The 19,859-nt window shown below is 43.7% G+C and overlaps 2 protein-coding genes across 4 annotated transcripts; both read right to left on the reverse strand.

Moving 5' to 3' along the window:
* Positions 1-370: 370 nt before the first annotated feature.
* LOC131087125 (pancreatic alpha-amylase) lies at positions 371-5,325 on the reverse strand. Its single transcript, XM_058030543.1, has 10 exons — positions 5,146-5,325; positions 4,396-4,542; positions 4,009-4,206; positions 2,495-2,725; positions 1,974-2,107; positions 1,766-1,888; positions 1,554-1,653; positions 1,161-1,282; positions 926-1,051; positions 371-675 (listed from the first exon to the last, which is right to left on the reverse strand). Exons 1-10 carry the CDS (start codon positions 5,314-5,316, stop codon positions 486-488), a joined length of 1,542 nt encoding a protein of 513 aa, XP_057886526.1. The 5' UTR covers positions 5,317-5,325; the 3' UTR covers positions 371-485.
* Positions 5,326-10,122: 4,797 nt separating this feature from the next.
* On the reverse strand, positions 10,123-19,835 carry LOC131087126 (pancreatic alpha-amylase-like). Of its 3 annotated transcripts, none has more exons than XM_058030544.1 (11): positions 19,696-19,835; positions 16,155-16,370; positions 14,480-14,626; positions 14,001-14,198; positions 13,254-13,484; positions 12,212-12,345; positions 12,004-12,126; positions 11,793-11,892; positions 11,399-11,520; positions 11,164-11,289; positions 10,123-10,575 (listed from the first exon to the last, which is right to left on the reverse strand). In XM_058030544.1, the coding sequence occupies exons 2-11, from the start codon at positions 16,320-16,322 to the stop codon at positions 10,386-10,388; spliced, it is 1,539 nt and encodes a 512-aa protein (XP_057886527.1). In that variant the 5' UTR covers positions 16,323-16,370; positions 19,696-19,835; the 3' UTR covers positions 10,123-10,385. The 3 variants fall into 3 exon arrangements, with proteins under 3 accessions (XP_057886527.1, XP_057886530.1, XP_057886528.1); XM_058030547.1 differs by lacking the exon at positions 19,696-19,835 and adding an exon at positions 18,498-18,737; XM_058030545.1 differs by lacking the exon at positions 19,696-19,835 and adding an exon at positions 18,158-18,487.
* Positions 19,836-19,859: the final 24 nt, after the last annotated feature.

Below are 19,859 nucleotides of genomic sequence, written 5' to 3' on the forward strand. Positions count from 1 at the left end.
AACCTGCTGCTTTCACTGATGCCACAGGCTGGAATAACTGATTGGCACAGCCCAGCTTCCCTCAGTGACCCAGACCCCAGGCTTGGTTGGGCATAAGGAAGGGATAAACTCTGCACGTAGGCACTGCTCATAGCTGACAGCCCACAAGGTGGCGGCTCTGGGACACAAGTGGGTGTGCATGGATCAGCCCTGGAAATCCTGCACTTCAGCTTAGCCATTTTACCTGGATTGGATTCTTTTTTTTTTCTCTCCAATGTTTTTTTTACACAGGAACCGGAGTGCTGCATTGCCTTAAACCCTATCGCTGCATTGCCACTAGTTATGAGGGGATAGTTACATCTAATTCATTAAAGGAAAAACATTACTCTTCAATTTGAATGCCATTTATTATTCAATAGAGAGTCACTCATGCACAAAAAGCAGGGAATAACATATGGGGGAAACAGTAATACACAGATCAAACAGAGGAGGCTGTTTCTCCCAAATTATAACTTGGCATCAACATGAATTGCAATAAACGGATCTTCAGCATCAGTATTAATCTGGAAATTAGCCATTCCATCACCAGAAACAAACACCTGCTTTCCAGTACATCGGTTGTTCTCCTTTTGTCCAGAAATAACATCACAGTAGGTACCAGCAGGCAGTCCAGTTTGCACATTGACATTCATATTCCTATGAGAAAATAAACATGATTTATGCATTGTTTTTAAAACAGGTATTTCAAAAGGTGTGTAAGATTTTTGAACATGATCTTACTCCCCTATTTGGAAGGATGTTGTTAAGAATAAAGTTTCTGATCCCACCCTACCTGCACACCCATTTTAGCTCTCTGGATCCAGCATGCACTCAAATAACTCAAGTTGGATTGCTGATGAGGGATGCTATTGTTCTCTCGGGGCCACTATTTGTGCCACTGACTTACCAGTCGTCATTGTTGAAGATGATGAAGCCTTTATTACCACGGCCAAAAGCCACTTGATTGCTGCCATTGTCCCACCAGTTGGAGAAAGGCTCACCATCCACCACGTTACGGAAGATAACCATGTTCCTGAAAACACAAGCCATGTCTGCCCCTGCACCTGCAACACCTCTAAAGCCACATGGAGCAGGAAGCAAAAGCAACTGCTTTTACTTCTTGTTTCTCCCCAGTGCCCTACCTGATCTGACGCCAGCGATGTTCACAAACCCAGTCGTTGCCACAGGTCGTGTCTGGATTGATTGTAACGGACTTTGTGGAGCCGTCTGAGTTACTTGGGGGCCCATACCAGTCATTGACGTCCTGTCATTAAAAAGAAGGGTTTTTTTATTTAAATAAAGGATTCATATCTTCTGACTCACAATGTAGAGAGTCCCTGTGGTGAACAAAGTTAGAGGGAGCATCAAAGTTACAGTTGCTGCATCCAGCCTGGGACAGGGAAATCTCTCGACAATCTGTAATGCACTGGACTACTTCCCTGGCCCTGCTCTCACCCTTAATCCCCATGGATGAATCTTCAGCACTCATTAAATTAAAATGATTTAAATTAATTATTTAATTAATTAAACCTCACCTTTCCATTTTGAAAATATCTTGGCCAACGGAAACTTGACATCACACGTGTGACACCGTACGGATGGGCAAGCATGAAACCAACTGCCATTTTATAGAGCCTGTTTGGTGGACAAACAAGGAATGAGATGTGAAAGGAGGAACCTGCCAGAGAACACACAGGCAAACATGCAAAAGCAAGAAGCATCATTGCACACAAGAGCAATCCCTCACCTGGCATCCCAGAAGGTCAGAATAGAAGCTCCACCAGCCCCGTGTCCTCTCTGGTTGTCGTGATTATCCACAAAGACCAGGGCTCTGTCAGAAGGCACAAAGCCCCAGCCTTCTCCCCAGTTCCTAAACAAAAACACAGACTTGAAGCTACCCTGTCAACTGGTGTATCCAGTGAATGCTGGATAAGTGGCAGCAACTTCATCCTTACTTTAAGTAGGCCATCTTTTCTCCATTCCACTTGCGGATCACTGTCCCCAGTTTGGCACCGTACTTGAATTCTGTCACTCGGCCATTTCCAAAGTACTCGCTGCCTTTGATGGGCTCTGTACCCAAGTCAATCACCTGGTACAAGAAAGAAAATCTGCATCCCTTCTTGTCTCACAAAGGCCAGCAATGCCACATACAGCACTTAACAGGAGCTCTTGCTTTAACATTGAGAAGAAAGTAATTATGTATTTGTGCTGTGTAGAGCAACACAAGTTCAGAATAAGACATGAGGGACACATGTAAAAACGTGACTGACGAAAGGAAAGGTAGAGTTGATTGACAATCTGTTGTGGAGGCATTTTTAAGAGCCAAAACTGCCTATGTCTGAAGGGCTGATCTAAGTAAATTGTGAGCTCTTTCTAGGGTAAGTTGGATGAAGTTGTATTGTTGCTTCTCTGAAGAAGGAGGCAAAAGAGATACAAAAGACAAAGGCAAACATAAAGGAGAAAATGTGGACTTTACCTCCTGATAAATGAAAGGTTTAGTTCCTTCAGAAAACCATTGAGTGTTTAAATTATGCAGTTTGTCCAGAAATGCTTTAATGTCCCCAGGCCACATGTGCTTGGCAGCATCAAGTCGGAATCCTGCTACACCCATGTCAATGAGACGGTTCATGTACTCTGCAATCGTTGAGCGCACATAGTCCTTCTCCAGGGCCAGATCCAGAAGGCCAGTCACACGGCAGTCCCGTACCTGGGCAACAGAAAAAAATAAAATAAAGGAGGAGATGGAACTGGAGTGGTGGTTAATGAGGTTGTATTGGTTTGGGAAGAAGTGAGGGAGTGATATCTGGTGTAAAGGTTTTGTCTTCACAAGTGACTGTTGCACATGATAAAGACCTACTGTCCTGGAGACAGCTGGACACCTGCCTTCCAATGGGAATGGTGAATAAATTCTTGTTTTTCTTTGTTTATGTGTGTGGCTTTCTCTTCACCTATTAAACTGTCTTTATCTCAATCCATGAGTTTCCTCAGTTTTACTCTTCCAGTTCTCTGCCCCATCCCACTGAAAGTAGGGGGCTGAGTGGTGTTTAGCTGCCAGCTGAGTTAAACCACAAGTTCTCTTTGGTGCCCAACATGGGACTCAAAGGGTTGGAATTAACAACGGCTATGATTAATGTGCTAGATGGAATTTACAGCTGTTACTGCAGTTTGGCCAATAATTGACAGGCTGCTGTGCTTGCTGGGGGCTCACTGGCCTCACTGTGCATTAGAGTCGAGGGCGCATCAGCGGCTGCTCTGTGCTTGGGCTGCAGCTGCAGCCTGTGCTGCTGATCCCCTGACCCTGGGGCATTCTTATCCCAGCACTGGCCATGGCCTGGGCTGGCACCTGAGGGACTGCAGGGTCTGGCTAAGTCTAGGCCAGAGGAGGGGGAAGGGGAGGAATTCATTGCAACATTAAACATGATGCTCGAGTCCAAAGGAACTGGGAGTGGACATTGTACTGGAAATACCTTTAAATTATTGTAATCCAGGATTTGAGATATGTCTGCTAGGCATTACCACAGAAGAAGCCATCTGAACCCATGAAGGACAAGCCTTACAAGAAGCAGTGTAAGTGCAGAAACATTATAATGTATTGCTGCAAAGTGGCTGAAGGCAGAGCTTGAGAAAGAACTGCTACATATTCTTACTACAAAAACCAGTAAGTTGCATAACTACAGCACCACCTTGCACTGCTGGCAATTTTCCAAGGGGGCCCCTTATCATGATCAGCTGAGTTTATAAACTATAAAAATGAGCTCACTCTGAGCGGAGTACACTGGGCTCACTTCTGGAGCAAACATCTGCACATAGGTTCTGGATTCCTCAGTTCTTAGAATATTTTGGGCCACACATACCTATGGCCACTTCATTCACTTGTCAAGTGACTAAGCACAGGTTTTGTGAGGCACTACACCATTTGATTTTACTGTAGAGTTAACAGAACATGTCAAAAAAAAAAAAAAACCTGAAAACTTTTCCAGGGGAAGTTACCTGATAGATGTCATTATAATTTTCAACTTCTCCACTCCCAGTGTGACATTTGCCATCATTGAAATCCCAGCCAGAGTATGGCACAGCTGGAAAATCTCTGTTTCCAGCATTAAAATAGCTTCCACAGGTAGAATGTGTGCCTGAGCCACCTCCAGCCCCACACATATGGTTGACGACAGCATCCACATAGATACGAACCTGGAAAAGCAATGTGTGCATTTCAGTGTGTTTGTAGCAAATGTGAACTGATAGCCACTAATCACTATTCAGTGGATTATTTTCTCTTTCAGTTTCTTCTCAGTTTACACCTCTTTTGAGGAAAGCAGCACCTTCCCTCAGCTGACACAGCCCTTCTTGCCATATCAGACAGATTATCAAGGCACTTACTCCAACATTGTTGCATCTCTTCACCATGTCTTTGAATTGCTCTTCATTTCCTGATCGAGAGCAGATCTTGTAGCTAATGGGCTGGTATCTTTCCCACCAGGGTCTGTTTGGGCTAGTAACGACAATATTTTCATTTGGAGGTGAAACCTGCAGATGAAATTATGTACTTGGATAAGAAATCAAATGGTTTTACTTCAACATTTTAAGGGCAAAATCTGCGCTCAGGACCTCTGCCCTCAGAGGAAAGTTAGCACCCAACCCAGTCTCTCTCCCACAGCAGAAGTTCAGGTCAGTGAGATGTCTGTCTTGCACACAGGCAAGAAAGGCATTTTGGTTTGTTCCTGTGAGTTGCCCACATCCAGCATGGGCCTGCTTTCCAGGACATGGGCAAGGAAGGGCTGAAGCCACAGGAATTATTTTTACCTGTAACTGTGACTGCCTTAGGAATGCCAAACCTCACTGCTTCCATTCTTCCTTTAGAACAAGGTAAAGAGCTTTACCTTCTCCTTAGCTTTCAGGTGAAGCCTTTCAGCATGCCCCTTTGTTACTGATCTGCTGGACATACACCATCATTCACCCCTACAGGGTCCTGCAGATTAGAGCTGCTTCTAAAGTACTTAGTACTTCCTACCTTCCCTCCACAGCAGCAAAGTTACTTAGAGATGACTGTCTCAAACTCAGGCATTATTAATCAAATTATTAATCAATGCTACAGTGCCATTTTCCTGTTACTTACAGGAAACAACTCACCTGAACTCCTCCAAATCCATTAGGAGCTAAGTAGCGTTCACACTCCTCAGCAATGTCCTGCCAGCGCCATTCAAAGAGATGCACTATAGAGGTTCTCTTTGGGACAGTGTTGGGGTTGTACTGCCCCCAGCAAAGCCCTGCAGCTGCGAGGACGAGGAGAAGGATCTTCATGGTGCCTTCAGTGTAAGCCTGTGGTCTCCTCACCAGCTATTTATGTGCCTGCAAGATGGCAAAATTCCTGTAGCAGCTGTCAAAATTCACATGGATCAATGCTATCAGTTATTATTTAGATAGATAGTTCAATATCATTCCTTGGGTTTGTTTTTTCTCCTGAATAACCCAACAGCTGAAGATAAAATACCTTTTCACAGTGATTGTACGCCATCTTAAACTGAGTGATCCATGAGCAGTGCACCCAAATCCAGAACTGCACTCTTTCCAATCACATAAACAAAGATACTTTATCAAAAGTATTCCAAAATGTGGAAAATCAGACAGCTGCAGAAGCTGAACTGGGTAGTGCCACCATCCTCTTGGTCCTGGATGAGATAAACTCCCAAGGATAAGAGGCAAGGACAAGAGTTAAGACATCCTGTCTGGACCCTCTGACTGCTCTGGCAAAAGAAAGTAGCAAGGGCATTGCTGGTGACAGACTGATAACCAAGAAGATTGTGTTACTAAGGAAACAGGGGCAAAGGAGTCTGAGTGGAAAATTTTGGACAGAACTTGGAGACCTATAAATACTGGTAAACTGATGCAACAGAGAGCTTTGCTTGCATAGCATGGTCCATGTCCTTCCATCCCCACGAATGGTGTCCTGTGTGAGGGACGGCAGTTCCCTGTCTGGCTGTTCTAGGGATAACCCACAGAACTGAAATGCTGCTGAAAGGAAGCAGGAGCCAGCCGGCATCCATCCCTTCAGGTTTTGATGGCGAGCTTTGGGACATGGGCACTGATATGTCTTCAGGAGGAAAACATGTCTGAACTTATGTCTAAACTTTTAGAGAAGCCCAGAAAAACAGATGCTTCTCATTCTCTTAAGCTGATTTTCACTGGGCAGAATCACAGGTTAAGGGTTAAAGGCCAGCATGTCTTAACAGTAGAACTGTGGGATGAAGGGGGCAATGAGAGGTGACAAGATTGCAGCTGATTTTGCACCTCTCTGGAGAGCTTTTTTAGAAACTCTTTAAGCTCAGGAGGGTGCTGGGAAAGAATTGTCACCCAGTGCCCCCTCAGCAACATGCAAGGACTCTGCAGAGGAGCCTTTAACATCCCCCTTTGCCTATGATCCATGAGACATGGATCTTTCTTTGCAAGTCACAATCCAATGGAAAGCAAGATGCTGGCACAGCTGATTAAAGGATCAGTGGTGTTCGTTGGACAAAAAATCATGGAATTGTGAGTACTGGGGAGATGTTCCGGTAGTGTCAGTGCAACTAACAAATATTACAGGAATTTCTCCATATTGGAGCCACTGCCATTATGGGTTAAACTTTCCTAAATGAGAGAGACCTTGCGATTAAAGAAATCCTGTAAGTAGTTGCAACAGGAGTACTAAGAAAGATACTGATAACAAACGAGGACTAAGAAAGATACTGATAACGAACCTGGGCACGGATCCAAGACACAGATCCTGAGAACAAATCCACAGAACGTATCCAAAGAAGGGACCGATCCTCAACTTGGTGCAGGGTGTTGCTGGCAGTGGTGCAGCCCCCTCGGAGCTCCCCCTGCCCACGGTTGGCCCCATGGTTGGTATTACCCCCTGGGCTTGAAAACCCCCGGGCTTGTCAGAGCTCTCCCGCCTGTTCCCATCCCCGAGCAGCAGCGCCGAGCCGCGGGTCCCGGTCGGTGCCTGCTGAGAGCCGCCCATCAGCCCCCACAGTCGGGACCAAGCCCTCCTGCACGAAGTTCTGAAGCTATGGCACACCGCTGTTAGAGCACCTGCAGGTTGCACTGAAATACATCTGTTAAAATTAACCTTGTATTTTCAGGGAGCAGGGATTTTTAACAGGATTGTTTACTAGAGAGATGATTCACTGACAGTCGTTAACTAAGTCCTATAACCTTGAATTTGATCTGCAGCAGTTTAATCCCTCCAGTAAATCCACATTGCTGCTATTTTGGTCACAGAACAGTTGTTTACCTACGTGCTGCTCCTTGAGGTTTAACTGTTGTATGACAGATTTCCAGTAACTTTTTTGTAATAATAAAATCAAAATTATTCTTGTTAAATTTAAGTGATAATAATTTTCAAATCTGTTGTGTTTCAATATGGTACAGTTTAAGTAATGGGAAAAATTCAGTTCTGTTGAATTTAAGTGATGTTAGGTTTACCTTCTGTTAATTTGAAGTTCTGTTGCACTTAAGTTCTGCCAAATTAAGATGCTGTTAAGGTTAAGTATCATTAAGTTAATTTTTGTTAGGATTAATTTTTGTTCAAATTAATTTCTGTCAAGTTTATGTGTTGCTAAGCTTAAACAAAGTTAAATTTAAGTTATTCAATTTAAGGTCTGTTATTTTAAGCTCTGTTAAGTGCTATTAAGATCAATTCAGTTTCAATAATGTTAACATTCCTCCTGCCTAAACAGCACAGCCCCTGAACTCCAACCACATGAACTTTAGAACAGTAGCCATTTGTTTCCACTTCCCAATTCGACATTATCCTTTTGTTCTCCTATATGAGTCTCTCTGTCAGTGACATGATTGTATTTCATAAGTTTTTTTTTTTTTATTGTCATCTGTATTCCATGTATCTTATTCTTTATCCAGCAGATAACCAGTAATATTCTTAATAAGATAATGGCCTTATAGGTGCAAAGTGTTTTAACATCAGGGTACACAAACCCTTTACATAAAAAACAAAAAAACAGGGAGATGTGGAAAATCAGACAGCTGCAGAAGCTGAACTGGGTAGTGCCACCATCCTCTTGGCCCTGAGTGAGATAAACTCCCAAGGATAAGAGGCAAGGACAAGAGTTAAGACATCCTGTCTGGTCACTCTGACTGCTCTGGCCAAAGAAAGTAACAAGGACATTGCCCCTACTCCCTGAGTAATACAATCTTCTCAGTTATCATTCTGTCACCAGCAAAGGGGTCTGAGTGGAATATTTTGTTTGGAACTTAGAGACCTATAAATACTGGTGAACTATTGCAATAAATGTTTTTGCTTGCATAGCATGGTCTGTGTCTCTCAATCCCTGCACCAAAACATAACACACAGACCCTCTGAAGGTAAAAGGAGTGGGAGCTGATTGAAAGATGACTGGAAATCTAACAGCATTACGAGAATGAATGAGTTTGCCAGCATTCAGAGGTGTCTTGCTCTCAGAATTAGACTGAGTCCAGACCAGGGTATGAGGAACTGTCATGGTTTTATACTGGCCCAACACCAGGCACCAATGAGAGCTGCTTGTTCACCCCTGCCACATCATGGCAGTGGAGAGAGAAAAAAATTGACAAAGGGCTCGTGAGTGAGATAAGGACTGGAAGAAAACATTTAAGGGCAAAACAGGTTCAACTTAAGGTTGCAAAGTGATTTTATTACAAACAGAATCAGAGGGGGATAATGACAAGTAAAATAAGCCCTTAAAACACTGTTTCATTCCAGCTCTCCTCCTTCCCACTGACAGTGCAGGGAGACAGAGCATGGGGATTTTGGTCAGTTCATCACCAAGATTCTCTTCTGCTGCTCAAGGAGAGGAGTCCTCCCCCTGTGAGGTTATGGGGTCCCTCCCACAGGAGACATTTCTCCATGAACTGCCCTGGCATGGGTCCGCTCTCAATTGCAGCAGCCAAACCTCACCTGCTGTAGCGTGAGTCCCTCTCATGGGCACACAGCCTCCCAAAACTGCTGCACCTGAGTCTCTCTTCCCACAGGGTGCAGTCCTCCAGACAGGCTGCTCCAGCCTGGAAGCAGGGGCCTCCTCTCTCCACAGGGTCTTCCACTGGATCCCAGCCTCCTCCAGGCATGCACTTGCTCCAGCATGGGCACCTCCCCCATGGGCTGTGAGTGGATCTCTGCATCCCCCCTGGATCCCCATGGGCACAGCTGCCTCACCATGGTCATCACCATGAGGCCTGCAGAGGAATCTCGGCTCTGGCACCTGGAGCACCTCCTCCCCCTCCTTCTGCACTGACCTTGGTGTGTCCAAGGTCTGTTCTCACCTCCTCCTCTTTTCTGACCAGAAGAAAAAATGTGTGACTTTGCTTTGATTTTCTTCTTAAATATGTTAGCACAGAGGGATAATCAACCTCTCTTGTTGGCCTGGTTTTGGACAGCAGCATGACTGACCATCTGCAGAGCCATCAGGGAATGGTTCTGCTGGAAATAGTGGAAGCTTCCAGCAGCTTCTCACCGGAGCACCTCCATGGTACTCCGGCTACCAAAAACCAGGTCAATATATCACACAAGAGGTATGGGGTCTTTAACAGGTGAATCCCACTGGCAACTAGGAGGGGACACGTTCTCATATCTAATGTTTCTCTGGTGTCATTGCCCAGTCCCTACTATGAACTGTTTCACCTCATTTTAAGTGATCAAGGATTCATCAGATTCAAGGAACAAAACCCAAAATCAGATGCAAATGATAGTGTAGATGAGCTGCCTGACATATAACTGAATTTGAAACTGTTTTCCAAGTCCTTTCTTGTATTTCCTACAATTTCCTCCTTCAAAAAAGAAAGACCTTTGACTCTTCTTCATGAAATGATTTCAGGTCTTCATTTGGAACTGACTTAAAAGATCCCTATCTTAGCGACAACCCTCCGTGAATAAACTTGAGTAATACTAACAATAAAACAATACTCCAAGAGAATACAAAGACTAGAAAATCAACTTGAATTGTGCCATGTTTCAGCACAAAGGGGTCTTCTCTTGGTTTTTGGATATCCTGTCAATTATAGCAACCCTGCTTGCCCCTAAAGAGAACTGCATTTCTACTTCTGCACAGAGCATCACGATTTTAAATTTAATAATGTCAATCTTCTCCTTCCATTTTTTATTAGTACCTTAACTGAATAAAGTACACTTACAAATGTACACAGATGTATAGCATCACTCCCAGATGTGCATGGCACCACCAGTTCTCATCTCTGCTCACTATTTCATCAGTATTACAGCTAACACACTTTGCTCTGTCTCAGTTCATGCAGTCCTGAGAGCCAGGACATTCTGCACATCTGTTTGCTGATAACAAAGATACAGAGGAGAAGGAAGATCACATGCACAACACAGCTGGTTACAATTTAGCATCAACGTGAATGGCAATAAATGGGTCTTGGTCTTCATTCCCAATTAGGAAATTAGCCATGCCATCAGCAGCAACATGAACTTCAACTGCTGTACACAAGTCACCTTCCTTTTGCCCAGAAATGATATCACAGTAAGTGCCAGCAGGCAGACCGGTTTGCAGAGATACATTCAAGGACCTTTGGAAAAGAAAAAAGTGCAGTAAGCATTATGAGGACTCTAAAATGCTCTTCAAATCATACTGGAAACCTCAGATGTTAAGTAATTATGGAACTACCCTCTAGCACTTCGCTGGACGCCACAGAATCTATTCAATAACTACATGCTTCAAATTGCTCATCACCACAACCTACAGCTACTTATTGCAGCCCTGACACACTCCTGTTCTCTTGTCAACTCATTCTCACATAAACGGTTCCAATACAGTTTTTAAAACTGTCACATTTAGAACATATTCCTGAGTTTACAAGTTCCCTCACTTCTATAAATTTAGACTTTGCTGGTTGACCAGGCCCAGTGACACAGCCAGCTTCAGAACTGGGAAATAGAAATACCACCCTACAAGGTCTAAACTGCAAAGAGTGCCTATGGAAAATGCCATGTTCAAATTGTCAACAACTGTCAATAATAATCCATTAGAAATAGCTATTCAAGCTAGCAACACCTTAAAAGGTTTCACTAGTAACTAGATTTTTAAAATACATATTTAACACATAACAATTTTCTTATAATCATAATAAATTACAATTTATTTCCCTCTTACTCACCAATCATCATTATTGAAGATGATGAAGCCTTTATTACCACGGCCAAAAGCCACTTGATTGCTGCCATTGTCCCACCAGTTGGAGAAAGGCTCACCATCCACCACGTTACGGAAGATAACCATGTTCCTGAAAACACAAGCCATGTCTGCCACTGCACCTGCAACACCTCTAAAGCCACATGGAGCAGGAAGCAAAAGCAACTGCTTTTACTTCTTGTTTCTCCCCAGTGCCCTACCTGATCTGACGCCAGCGATGTTCACAAACCCAGTCGTTGCCACAGGTCGTGTCTGGATTGATTGTAACGGACTTTGTGGAGCCATCTGAGTTACTTGGGGGCCCATACCAGTCATTGACGTCCTGTCATTAAAAAGAAAGGGTTTTTTTATATAAAAAAAGGATTCATATCTTCTGACTCACAATGCAGAGAGTCCTTGTGGTGAACAAAGCTGGCGGGAGCATCAAAGTTTCACTGCCTGCATCCAGCCTGGGACAGGGAAATCTCTCGACAACCTGAAATGCACTGGACTACTTCCCTGGCCCTGCTCTCACACTTAATCCCCATGCATGAATCTTCAGCACTAATTAAATTAAAATGATTTAAATTAATTATTTAATTAATTAAACCTCACCTTTCCATTTTGAAAATATCTTGGCCAACGAAAACTTGACATCACACGCGTGACGCCATACGGATGGGCAAGCATGAAACCAACTGCCATTTTATAGAGCCTGTTTGGTGGACAAACAAGGAATGAGATGTGAAAGGAGGAACCTGCCAGAGAACACACAGGCAAACAAGCAAAAGCAAGAAGCATCACCCACACAAGAGCAATCCCTCACCTGGCATCCCAGAAGGTCAGAATAGAAGCTCCACCAGCCCCGTGTCCTCTCTGGTTGTCGTGATTATCCACAAAGACCAGGGCTCTGTCAGAAGGCACAAAGCCCCAGCCTTCTCCCCAGTTCCTAAACAAAAACACAGACTTGGAGCTACCCTGTCAACTGGTGTATCCAGTGAATGCTGGATAAGTGGCAGCACCTTCATCCTTACTTTAAGTAGGCCATCTTTTCTCCATTCCACTTGCGGATCACTGTCCCCAGTTTGGCACCGTACTTGAACTCTGTCACTCGGCCATTTCCAAAGTACTCGCTGCCTTTGATGGGCTCTCCACCCAAGTCAATTACCTGGTACAGGAAAGATAGAGCATGTCTTTCTTCTCAAAAACCAAACAAATAAGACACTGCTTTAGACATTGCTTTAAGGAAGGGGACAGTACTTGAGCTAATTATTGGCTCAAGCTGGCTATTGGTTATTTGAGTTTCTTGCAAAATCATATGTAAGGCTATTTTCTCCTTTTAGCTCAGCCCAGCTTGTGAACCTCGTTTTCATCTCTATCCTGTATCTCCTTACCCCAGCTGATCACTTACCCATGATTAAGGCTTGGGCTGTACTTCCTTTATATTCAGTATGGTCACCAATGCCTCTTCTTCCAGCAGTTGGGCTGCATCCTTTCACTATGGAGCTAAAGAATGTTTCTCTTTGTCTAGACTTTGCAGGCAAGATATTAATTTAATAAAATATGTGCAGCAAGTTTAGCTTCTGCTGACTGAAACCCACACTCACCTGCTTGTTCCAGTTCATTATTCAAATGTAAAACACAATTTCAGAATATCAAACAATACTTGTTATACCATTGGAAAATAAACTTTCAGCCCATAATCAATACTTATGTCTTCTGTTGCAATTTATTATCCAGGATTTAAAATTCAGGAAATGGTATCTTTTTTTAAACCAACAGAATTTTTACACTAACTACAATGCAGTAAATTTCACTTCAATAAAAATTCTCGCAATAAAATTTCCAGGTTACCTAAGTCCAGTAGGTCCAAAACTAGTGGGGCATTTTGCACATCAATTACCATTTATGGACAGATTACATATTTGTAGATTATAACTGAGGATGGAATTGAGGATGATTTCTGCAAATCTGCTTGAGTTCAGCCCATGCAAAGCATTGCCATGTGTGACTGAGTCTGTACCCAGGCCTGCAAGAAGTGTTTGTGAAGTAATATTAAAAAAAAATAAAGATTACCTCTTGGTAAATGAAAGGTTTAGTTCCTGCAGGAAACCACTGAGTATTTAGATCTTCCAGCTTGTCTAAAATGGCCTTGACGTCGGCAGGCCACATGTGCTTGGCAGCGTCGATGCGGAAGCCCGCGACGCCCAGGCCGATGAGCCGGTTCAGGTACGCGGCAACGCTGGAGCGCACATGCTCCCTGTCCAGGGCCAGGTCCAGCAGGCTGACCAGGCGGCAGTCCCGCACCTGAAATCAAACCCTTCTCACCTAATAAGCTTCAGGTACTGTTCCACACACCTTTTGAATGTTCTTGGCTGATATTACAATGCCAGGTAAAACTTCAGTAGCCTTTGTTTCCCGTGCATTTCTTTATTTGCAAAGTCATCTACACAGAAGCTGCAATAAGAAATTGAGTCTACCCCTCTCTTCTGAAATTGAGACCATGGAAAACTTCCAAATTACAATAAAAGGCAAATAATAACTTTACCTTTTTTAGCACTAAATAGATTTTATGAGCTTTAAATTGTTTTTATTAATTGCCTAAACACATTGTCTGAATCTGAAATTGAGACATTGTCTCAAGTACAGCTATCCCCTTAAGAAGTGGTGTTCCTAATAACAACACTAACCTCTGTTATTAATTTGGATGGCTTTTCATAATGCTTTTAAAAATTTCTTTTAAAAAATGTCTCACTGTAAATGAGAGCAAAGAAATCACAGCACAGGAACAGATGTACATGGAAACCACAGCTGTAGGTTTACCTGAGATATATCATGATAATCCTCAATGTTTCCACTTCTAGATTTACATTTATGATCATTAAAGTCCCAGCCAGAATAGGGCACAGCTGGGAAATCTTCAGTCTTTGCATTGAAATAGCTTCCACAAGTAGCATGGTCACCAGCCCCAGCATTGGCTCCACACATATGGTTGATTACTGCATCCACATAAATGTGCACCTAGAGAACAGTATCCACGTAACAATTTGAAAAAGCTACTTCCCACAGCACCACTAATTAATGTTCTCTCTACCATACCTCCTGCCCTATCCTCCTGCTTCTGCTTGCTTGCTTCAGCCAATATTTTATTCCATTTTTTTAATTAGCATACAGCAAGGGTGATAAAACATGCAGCTCAGCAGACAGGCAGGTAACACTACATCCATTTTTTTTAAATGGTAGAATCACTGCTTGGCTATATCCTTGCATTGTAAACACCAGAAGGTTTTAAAAGTACTTACTCCAACATTGTTGCACCGGGTCACCATGTCTCTAAATTCAGTTTCATTTCCAGACCTTGTGCACAGCTTGTAGCTGACAGGCTGGTATCTTTCCCACCATGGTTGCTGGGGGTCAGTAATGATAACATTTTCGTTTGGAGGTGAAATCTGTAAATAAAACAATGGCAGGTAACAGGATACTGAAAATGGTTAATTTATTTGCCCAGTATTTTCAGAGAAAGAACATTTTTAGAGAACACTTAGATCCTCAGTATCCTCTGCTTACACTGTAGTAGGCTGGAAACAAAAGACTGAGGCCTGGCCTCAGAAAGCCAGTATAAAAATTAGGCCCATGAACAGAGTGGCCTATTTTTATTTGTGACTTCAAGCTTCAAAAAGAAGCACCTGAAATTGAAGAATTAGGTCAGCAGAGGAAGGAAGTGACTGCATAACAACTGACATAACATCCTGCCTTTAAAACTGATCCAACTTCCCATTTTTGTAATGCTTTGGATGAACGCATTCTTGACCTAATTCTTGTAAGTTTCCAGGTGAGTTATACTTCTTCCTTTTACAGAATTTTCAGGATAATTTTTAGGCAATAAGCTTTTGCTGCTACCTTCAAGCCTCTGGGTACAACAACCTGATCCAACCATTTCTCAGAAAAAGCCCTTCAGCCTCTTAGCTGCCACACCTTCCTGACCAGCTCAGCAAGTCATCATCTGAAAAAAACTTCTAAGACCTTGCCACAGAATGGATTAAAATGATAAACAGGCATAGGCCAGGGTAAGAGAAATCAGTTTTAAGTCCATCTGGTCTGTGTGCCTGGAAAGAAGGTTGCAAAGACAAGATGATTATTTGAAAATGATGAGAGAGTTCTCACTCAAGCCAGCTTGCAATCTCTTGGGCTACAAGAGACAGGCAGCCTTTGCACCAATTTTTCCTGAGCAATCTGACAGGCAAACAGGAACACTTTAATAAGTGGCTGCTCTCCTGACATGCTACCCCACCCAAGTGGCAGTTCTGGTTGCACAGGAACACATCTCTGTTGTTCAGACAGAACTGACTCACACAGGGACACCTCCACCAGAACCTGTGTTCAGTGCACTTCTGCCCGCTCACACCAGGCTCCTGCAAAGAAGGGTCTCTTAGTGGCTTACTGTGATACACAGAGAGAAACTGGCCAGTTTGGGTGAACACAATCAGCAGCCTTTTGTACTTAACACCTTCAGCACTTTTTTGTTCACTTTGGAAGTGGGTGAACACAATCAGCAGCCTTTTGTACTTAACACCTTCAGCACTTTTTTGTTCACTTTGGAAGCCCTTTGTTCTGTCATAGTTTCATTTTACATTTATCTAGCTCTTAAGAGCTTTCCTTAATTTAAAAATATCAAGCAGATAAACACAGGTTACTCTACACAGCAGTAAAAAAAGAAGATTTAGCAAGTGATGGGCAATTCTAATTCACCTAAATGTAACAGCACAGACTGCAAAACATGCACTTTGGAGCAATGAAATAAATCCATGCTTACTCAAAGATAGCTGAAGAATATATTTGTCAGCATTTACTACTTCCATTACCAGCTTCTATTTTTCTTGTTCAGTACCTGTCCTTTGACGAATTGAATATTTTCTGTGAAAAACAAATTATCATCTGTGCAGCAATTTCACTGCCTACTGATAGGAGCAGACATACCTGGACTCCCCCAAATCCATTAGGAGCTAAGTAGCGTTCACACTCCTCAGCAATGTCCTGCCAGCGCCATTCAAAGAGATGCACTATAGAGGTTCTCTTTGGGACAGTGTTGGGGTTGTACTGCCCCCAGCAAAGCCCTACAACTAACAGCAGAAAATAGATCCCCATCCAGTGCTCTGTGATCAGCTGGGCTCTTCTTACTAACTGCCAATGTTCCTGTAAGAGGGTAAGTACACATTAGAAAATACATGTTTAAAGGTAAACACCCATCTCTGGCACCATATTTATTTACCTGCTATTTTGTATGAGAACTGGATCTTATCTAAACTATATCAAATTCCCATACTAATAGTAACTTTGTTTTCATGCACCTAAAATTCAGATGTTGCCTAATGCAGGCTGCCTCCAGAATGCAAAAGTTGTGGTTTTATTAGTATAGAGCCAAAAACTACCCCAAAGGGTAAACGAATACTTATATAGACTGAAATTGACATTTTATTTATAATTTTAATGTATGTTATTTTACATTCCTATTTATCATTGAGAGACATCTTTTTTTTTCCAAATGGTGTTGCTACAACTTGAACATATTTGGATAAGACCTTGCAGAGGCAGCATATTTCTTACCATGATTTGTTATGAAACCCCAGATATTTTGGAGGTTTAACATATGTGAGTCTGTCATTCATGATATGCATGACATCTCTCATTCAAACAACAGCCTGAAATCTGAAAGATCTCTCAGATACAGAAATCATTAATTATAGTGAAACCCAGAAATGCTAAATGTCTTATCTTTGCACACCTGCAGGATTTGTGTGGAGATATTCTCTTTTTAAGAACATGGGCAATGACATGCAGATTTTAGAAGTGCTGTGAAGCTCCATAACCAAGAATTCTCCTGAGTGCTCAAGTACAGAGCTCTGCAGAAGGAGCTTTCCAGAGGCTTGAAGCTACATTTCCTTCTGATGAGCTAGGCTAGGAACTGCATTTCCCAACTCATATCCTATTTGTATTTACTCAGGGATAAACAAAGACAACAATCCTTATATCAAAATTGCCTCTCCTTTTCCTCACCTAGAGAGATACAACTGTAACAAACCAGAAACTAAACAACTATCAAGGTTTACATTACTCTACTGAGAGTCTTATATTGCACTCTTCGGTTCAGAAGTTGATTTAGAGTCCGAGACAGAAAGAAGTCCTACAAGAACTTCTGCAAACGGCTGAACTAATACTTCCCTTAAAACAAAATACAGAATCTTGTTACTTTCCTGTAAGTATCTATTCTTTTAAAAAGTTATCCTACAGTGACAGAGCAAAGAGAGATTCCTGTCACAAGGGAAACCAAACACCTCAGTGAAGATTTAAACATGAACACAGGGGCCCTCAGGTTTGCTACACAAAAGAAACCAGTGCTTTTCCTGATTTAATACCCATTTGGGAATGCACTGCTGAAAACTCTAACCTGCTGTGATACACCTAGCCAGATATAAATTGATACAAAATTTTACATGATTTCTACAAAACTGCCCTCTTTTCTGCTTCAAGGAAAGGATGATCCGTGCCTCTCAGGTAATGGAGCCCTCTTTGGAGCAAATTTAGGCACAAAATATAGTTTATAAAATGTAGAACCAGCCTTCCAGAGCCTACTACTATCACTGCTCTTCACAAGCAGGTAGTGTTGTTTAGAATTAAGCATTTGGTATATTTAGCTGGCTTTTCTGCTTGTGAACAAAACAGCTTTAATACAATTATTTATTAGTAGATCTTAAGTAAAGTATACAGATGAAGTTTCAACCACAAGCAGTTGTTGTGCGTGCTTCCATTTTCATGAAGGAATGCTTTCTGACCCTGACAGGAAGAACATACATTAAGAGAAAATGAGCTAAGAAAATTCCATCTTCTCTGATGAGAAAAGCCATTTATTAGATTGGCAAGTTTTACTTACAGCAGTAAATATGCAAAGTAGTAAATGACACAAAGTACTAAGAATAATGTACCTTGACCCAACCAGCTCCAAAGCCTAGTGCTTAAAGATTCAATGTAGATTTTCCTTTCTCTGAAACAGGTTTATGGCTGCTCTGCCTTCAATACAAGCAATAATAAGAGAATGCAGATGCTGAGATCCTCACGGCACTCTGATGGCTCTAGCTTCAAAATAATTTCGAAACTCGGAAAAACTTTAAGAAGCCATGTGGAAGACTGCAACACTGACTGCACTGCAGAGAAGCTGGGAGCGGAGCGTCTCTGCAGAGCCCCACCGCTGTCCCGGCCAGCCCGGGACTCGGGTCACCCTGTCTGTGCTGGGCACGGCCTGAGCGGTGCCGCCATCCAACACACCTGGGCCGCGTCCGGACCTGCCGAGCTGCGGAGGCTGCAGCTGCCCAAGGCTGTCACAGGGCAGCACAGCAGTGGCCCTGTCCCTTCTGGCCGCTCCCCACACAACCCCCGAGCAGCCCCGAGTTTCCGGCAGGCGAAGCAAACTCGCAGCGGCCGCCCCTCCGAAGCTCCTGGCCGGGCTGCCCGTGCGGCGCAGACACCGCGGATCCCGGTCCGTGCCCGCCCCTCCGAAGCTCCTGGCCGGGCTCCCCGTGCGGCGCGGATCCCGTGGATCCCCGTCCGTGCCCGCCCCTCCGAAGCTCCCGGCCGGGCTGCCCGTGCGGCGCAGACACCGCGGATCCCGGTCCGTGCCCGCCCCTCGGAGGCTCCCGGCCGGGCTGCCCGTGCGGCGCACAGCCCGTGGATCCCGGTCCGTGCCCGCCCCTCGGAGGCTCCCGGCCGGGCTCCCCCTGCGGCGCACAGCCCGTGGATCCCGGTCCCTGCCCGCTGCGGCCGCCCCGCCCCTTCCGCCGGGCCTCGCCACCGCCCGGGCGCGGGGAGCCCGGCCCCGCCCGTCTCGGGGACAACGCGGACCGGGCACGGCTCTCTGAACATTCACTTTCCGCACTTTCTTATAAAGTATTTTTGTCCTTGAGCACAGCACCACCTTGCTGTTATCCTATTTCGGCGCCACTTGTGGGCCTTTGGTCCTGTAGCTCAACATGGGCCACAGGACATACTACTGTAGAATCACAGAAGCATTTAAGTTGAAAAAGCCCTCCAGGATTAAATGAACAACACAGTCCCCATGGGAAGTGTAAAATATGAGTAATTCCAGTAAAAGCACTTCAAAGGCATCTGCTAAGCCAGCTCCTATTGGAAAAAGATAGCAAAGATAGGTTTACTTTGGTCCCGCCACCAATACTAGTGATTTAGACTGTTGGCAGCTGGAGTAATGACAAATCTTCTGCACCAGCTCCCACACCATCAACTATGATTTAGTCATTTATGGACTAACTTCTCCTTTAAGTGCACTGGACTAGAATATCTTTTAAATTAAATGTCATTGCAGTATTTCCCACATGGTTTTAGACAGTTCTGCTAACCAGCCCAGTATGCAGCAAATCCTATGTGACTACTGTTATCACCCTCAACAGGGTAAGGACCACATCTATATCAGCTTTTACTGCTACTCTGGTTTTAATGACTTCAGCCTCACCACTGACAGTTTTCAAGTTGCAGATGAACAATGCAAGGTAATTACTGAGGAAGAACAGTGCCCAGTTTCACAGTACAAATTCAGGCCCATCCTGCACCCATCCTTCTGCTTGGTCTCCAAAACAAGAAGACCTGTCCTGCCCAAAACCCCAAGAACAAAAGTCA

The sequence above is a fragment of the Melospiza georgiana genome, chromosome 9 (assembly GCF_028018845.1).
Source record: "Melospiza georgiana isolate bMelGeo1 chromosome 9, bMelGeo1.pri, whole genome shotgun sequence".
Classification (NCBI taxonomy): domain Eukaryota; kingdom Metazoa; phylum Chordata; class Aves; order Passeriformes; family Passerellidae; genus Melospiza; species Melospiza georgiana.

Excerpts from the sequence above, each read along its gene's own strand:
- LOC131087126 (XM_058030544.1), bottom strand. The coding sequence starts at position 16,322 with ATGGGGATCTATTTTCTGCTGTTAGTTGTAGGGCTTTGCTGGGGGCAG. Across the intron at positions 14,627-16,154 it reads ATGGATTTGGGGGAGTCCAG|ATTTCACCTCCAAACGAAAA; the intron begins GTATGTCTGCTC and ends TTTTATTTACAG. Across the intron at positions 12,127-12,211 it reads GAAAAGATGGCCTACTTAAA|GAACTGGGGAGAAGGCTGGG; the intron begins GTAAGGATGAAG and ends GTTTTTGTTTAG.
- LOC131087125 (XM_058030543.1), bottom strand. The coding sequence starts at position 5,316 with ATGAAGATCCTTCTCCTCGTCCTCGCAGCTGCAGGGCTTTGCTGGGGG. Across the intron at positions 4,543-5,145 it reads ATGGATTTGGAGGAGTTCAG|GTTTCACCTCCAAATGAAAA; the intron begins GTGAGTTGTTTC and ends TTTCATCTGCAG. Across the intron at positions 2,726-4,008 it reads ATTATAATGACATCTATCAG|GTACGGGACTGCCGTGTGAC; the intron begins GTAACTTCCCCT and ends TCTGTTGCCCAG.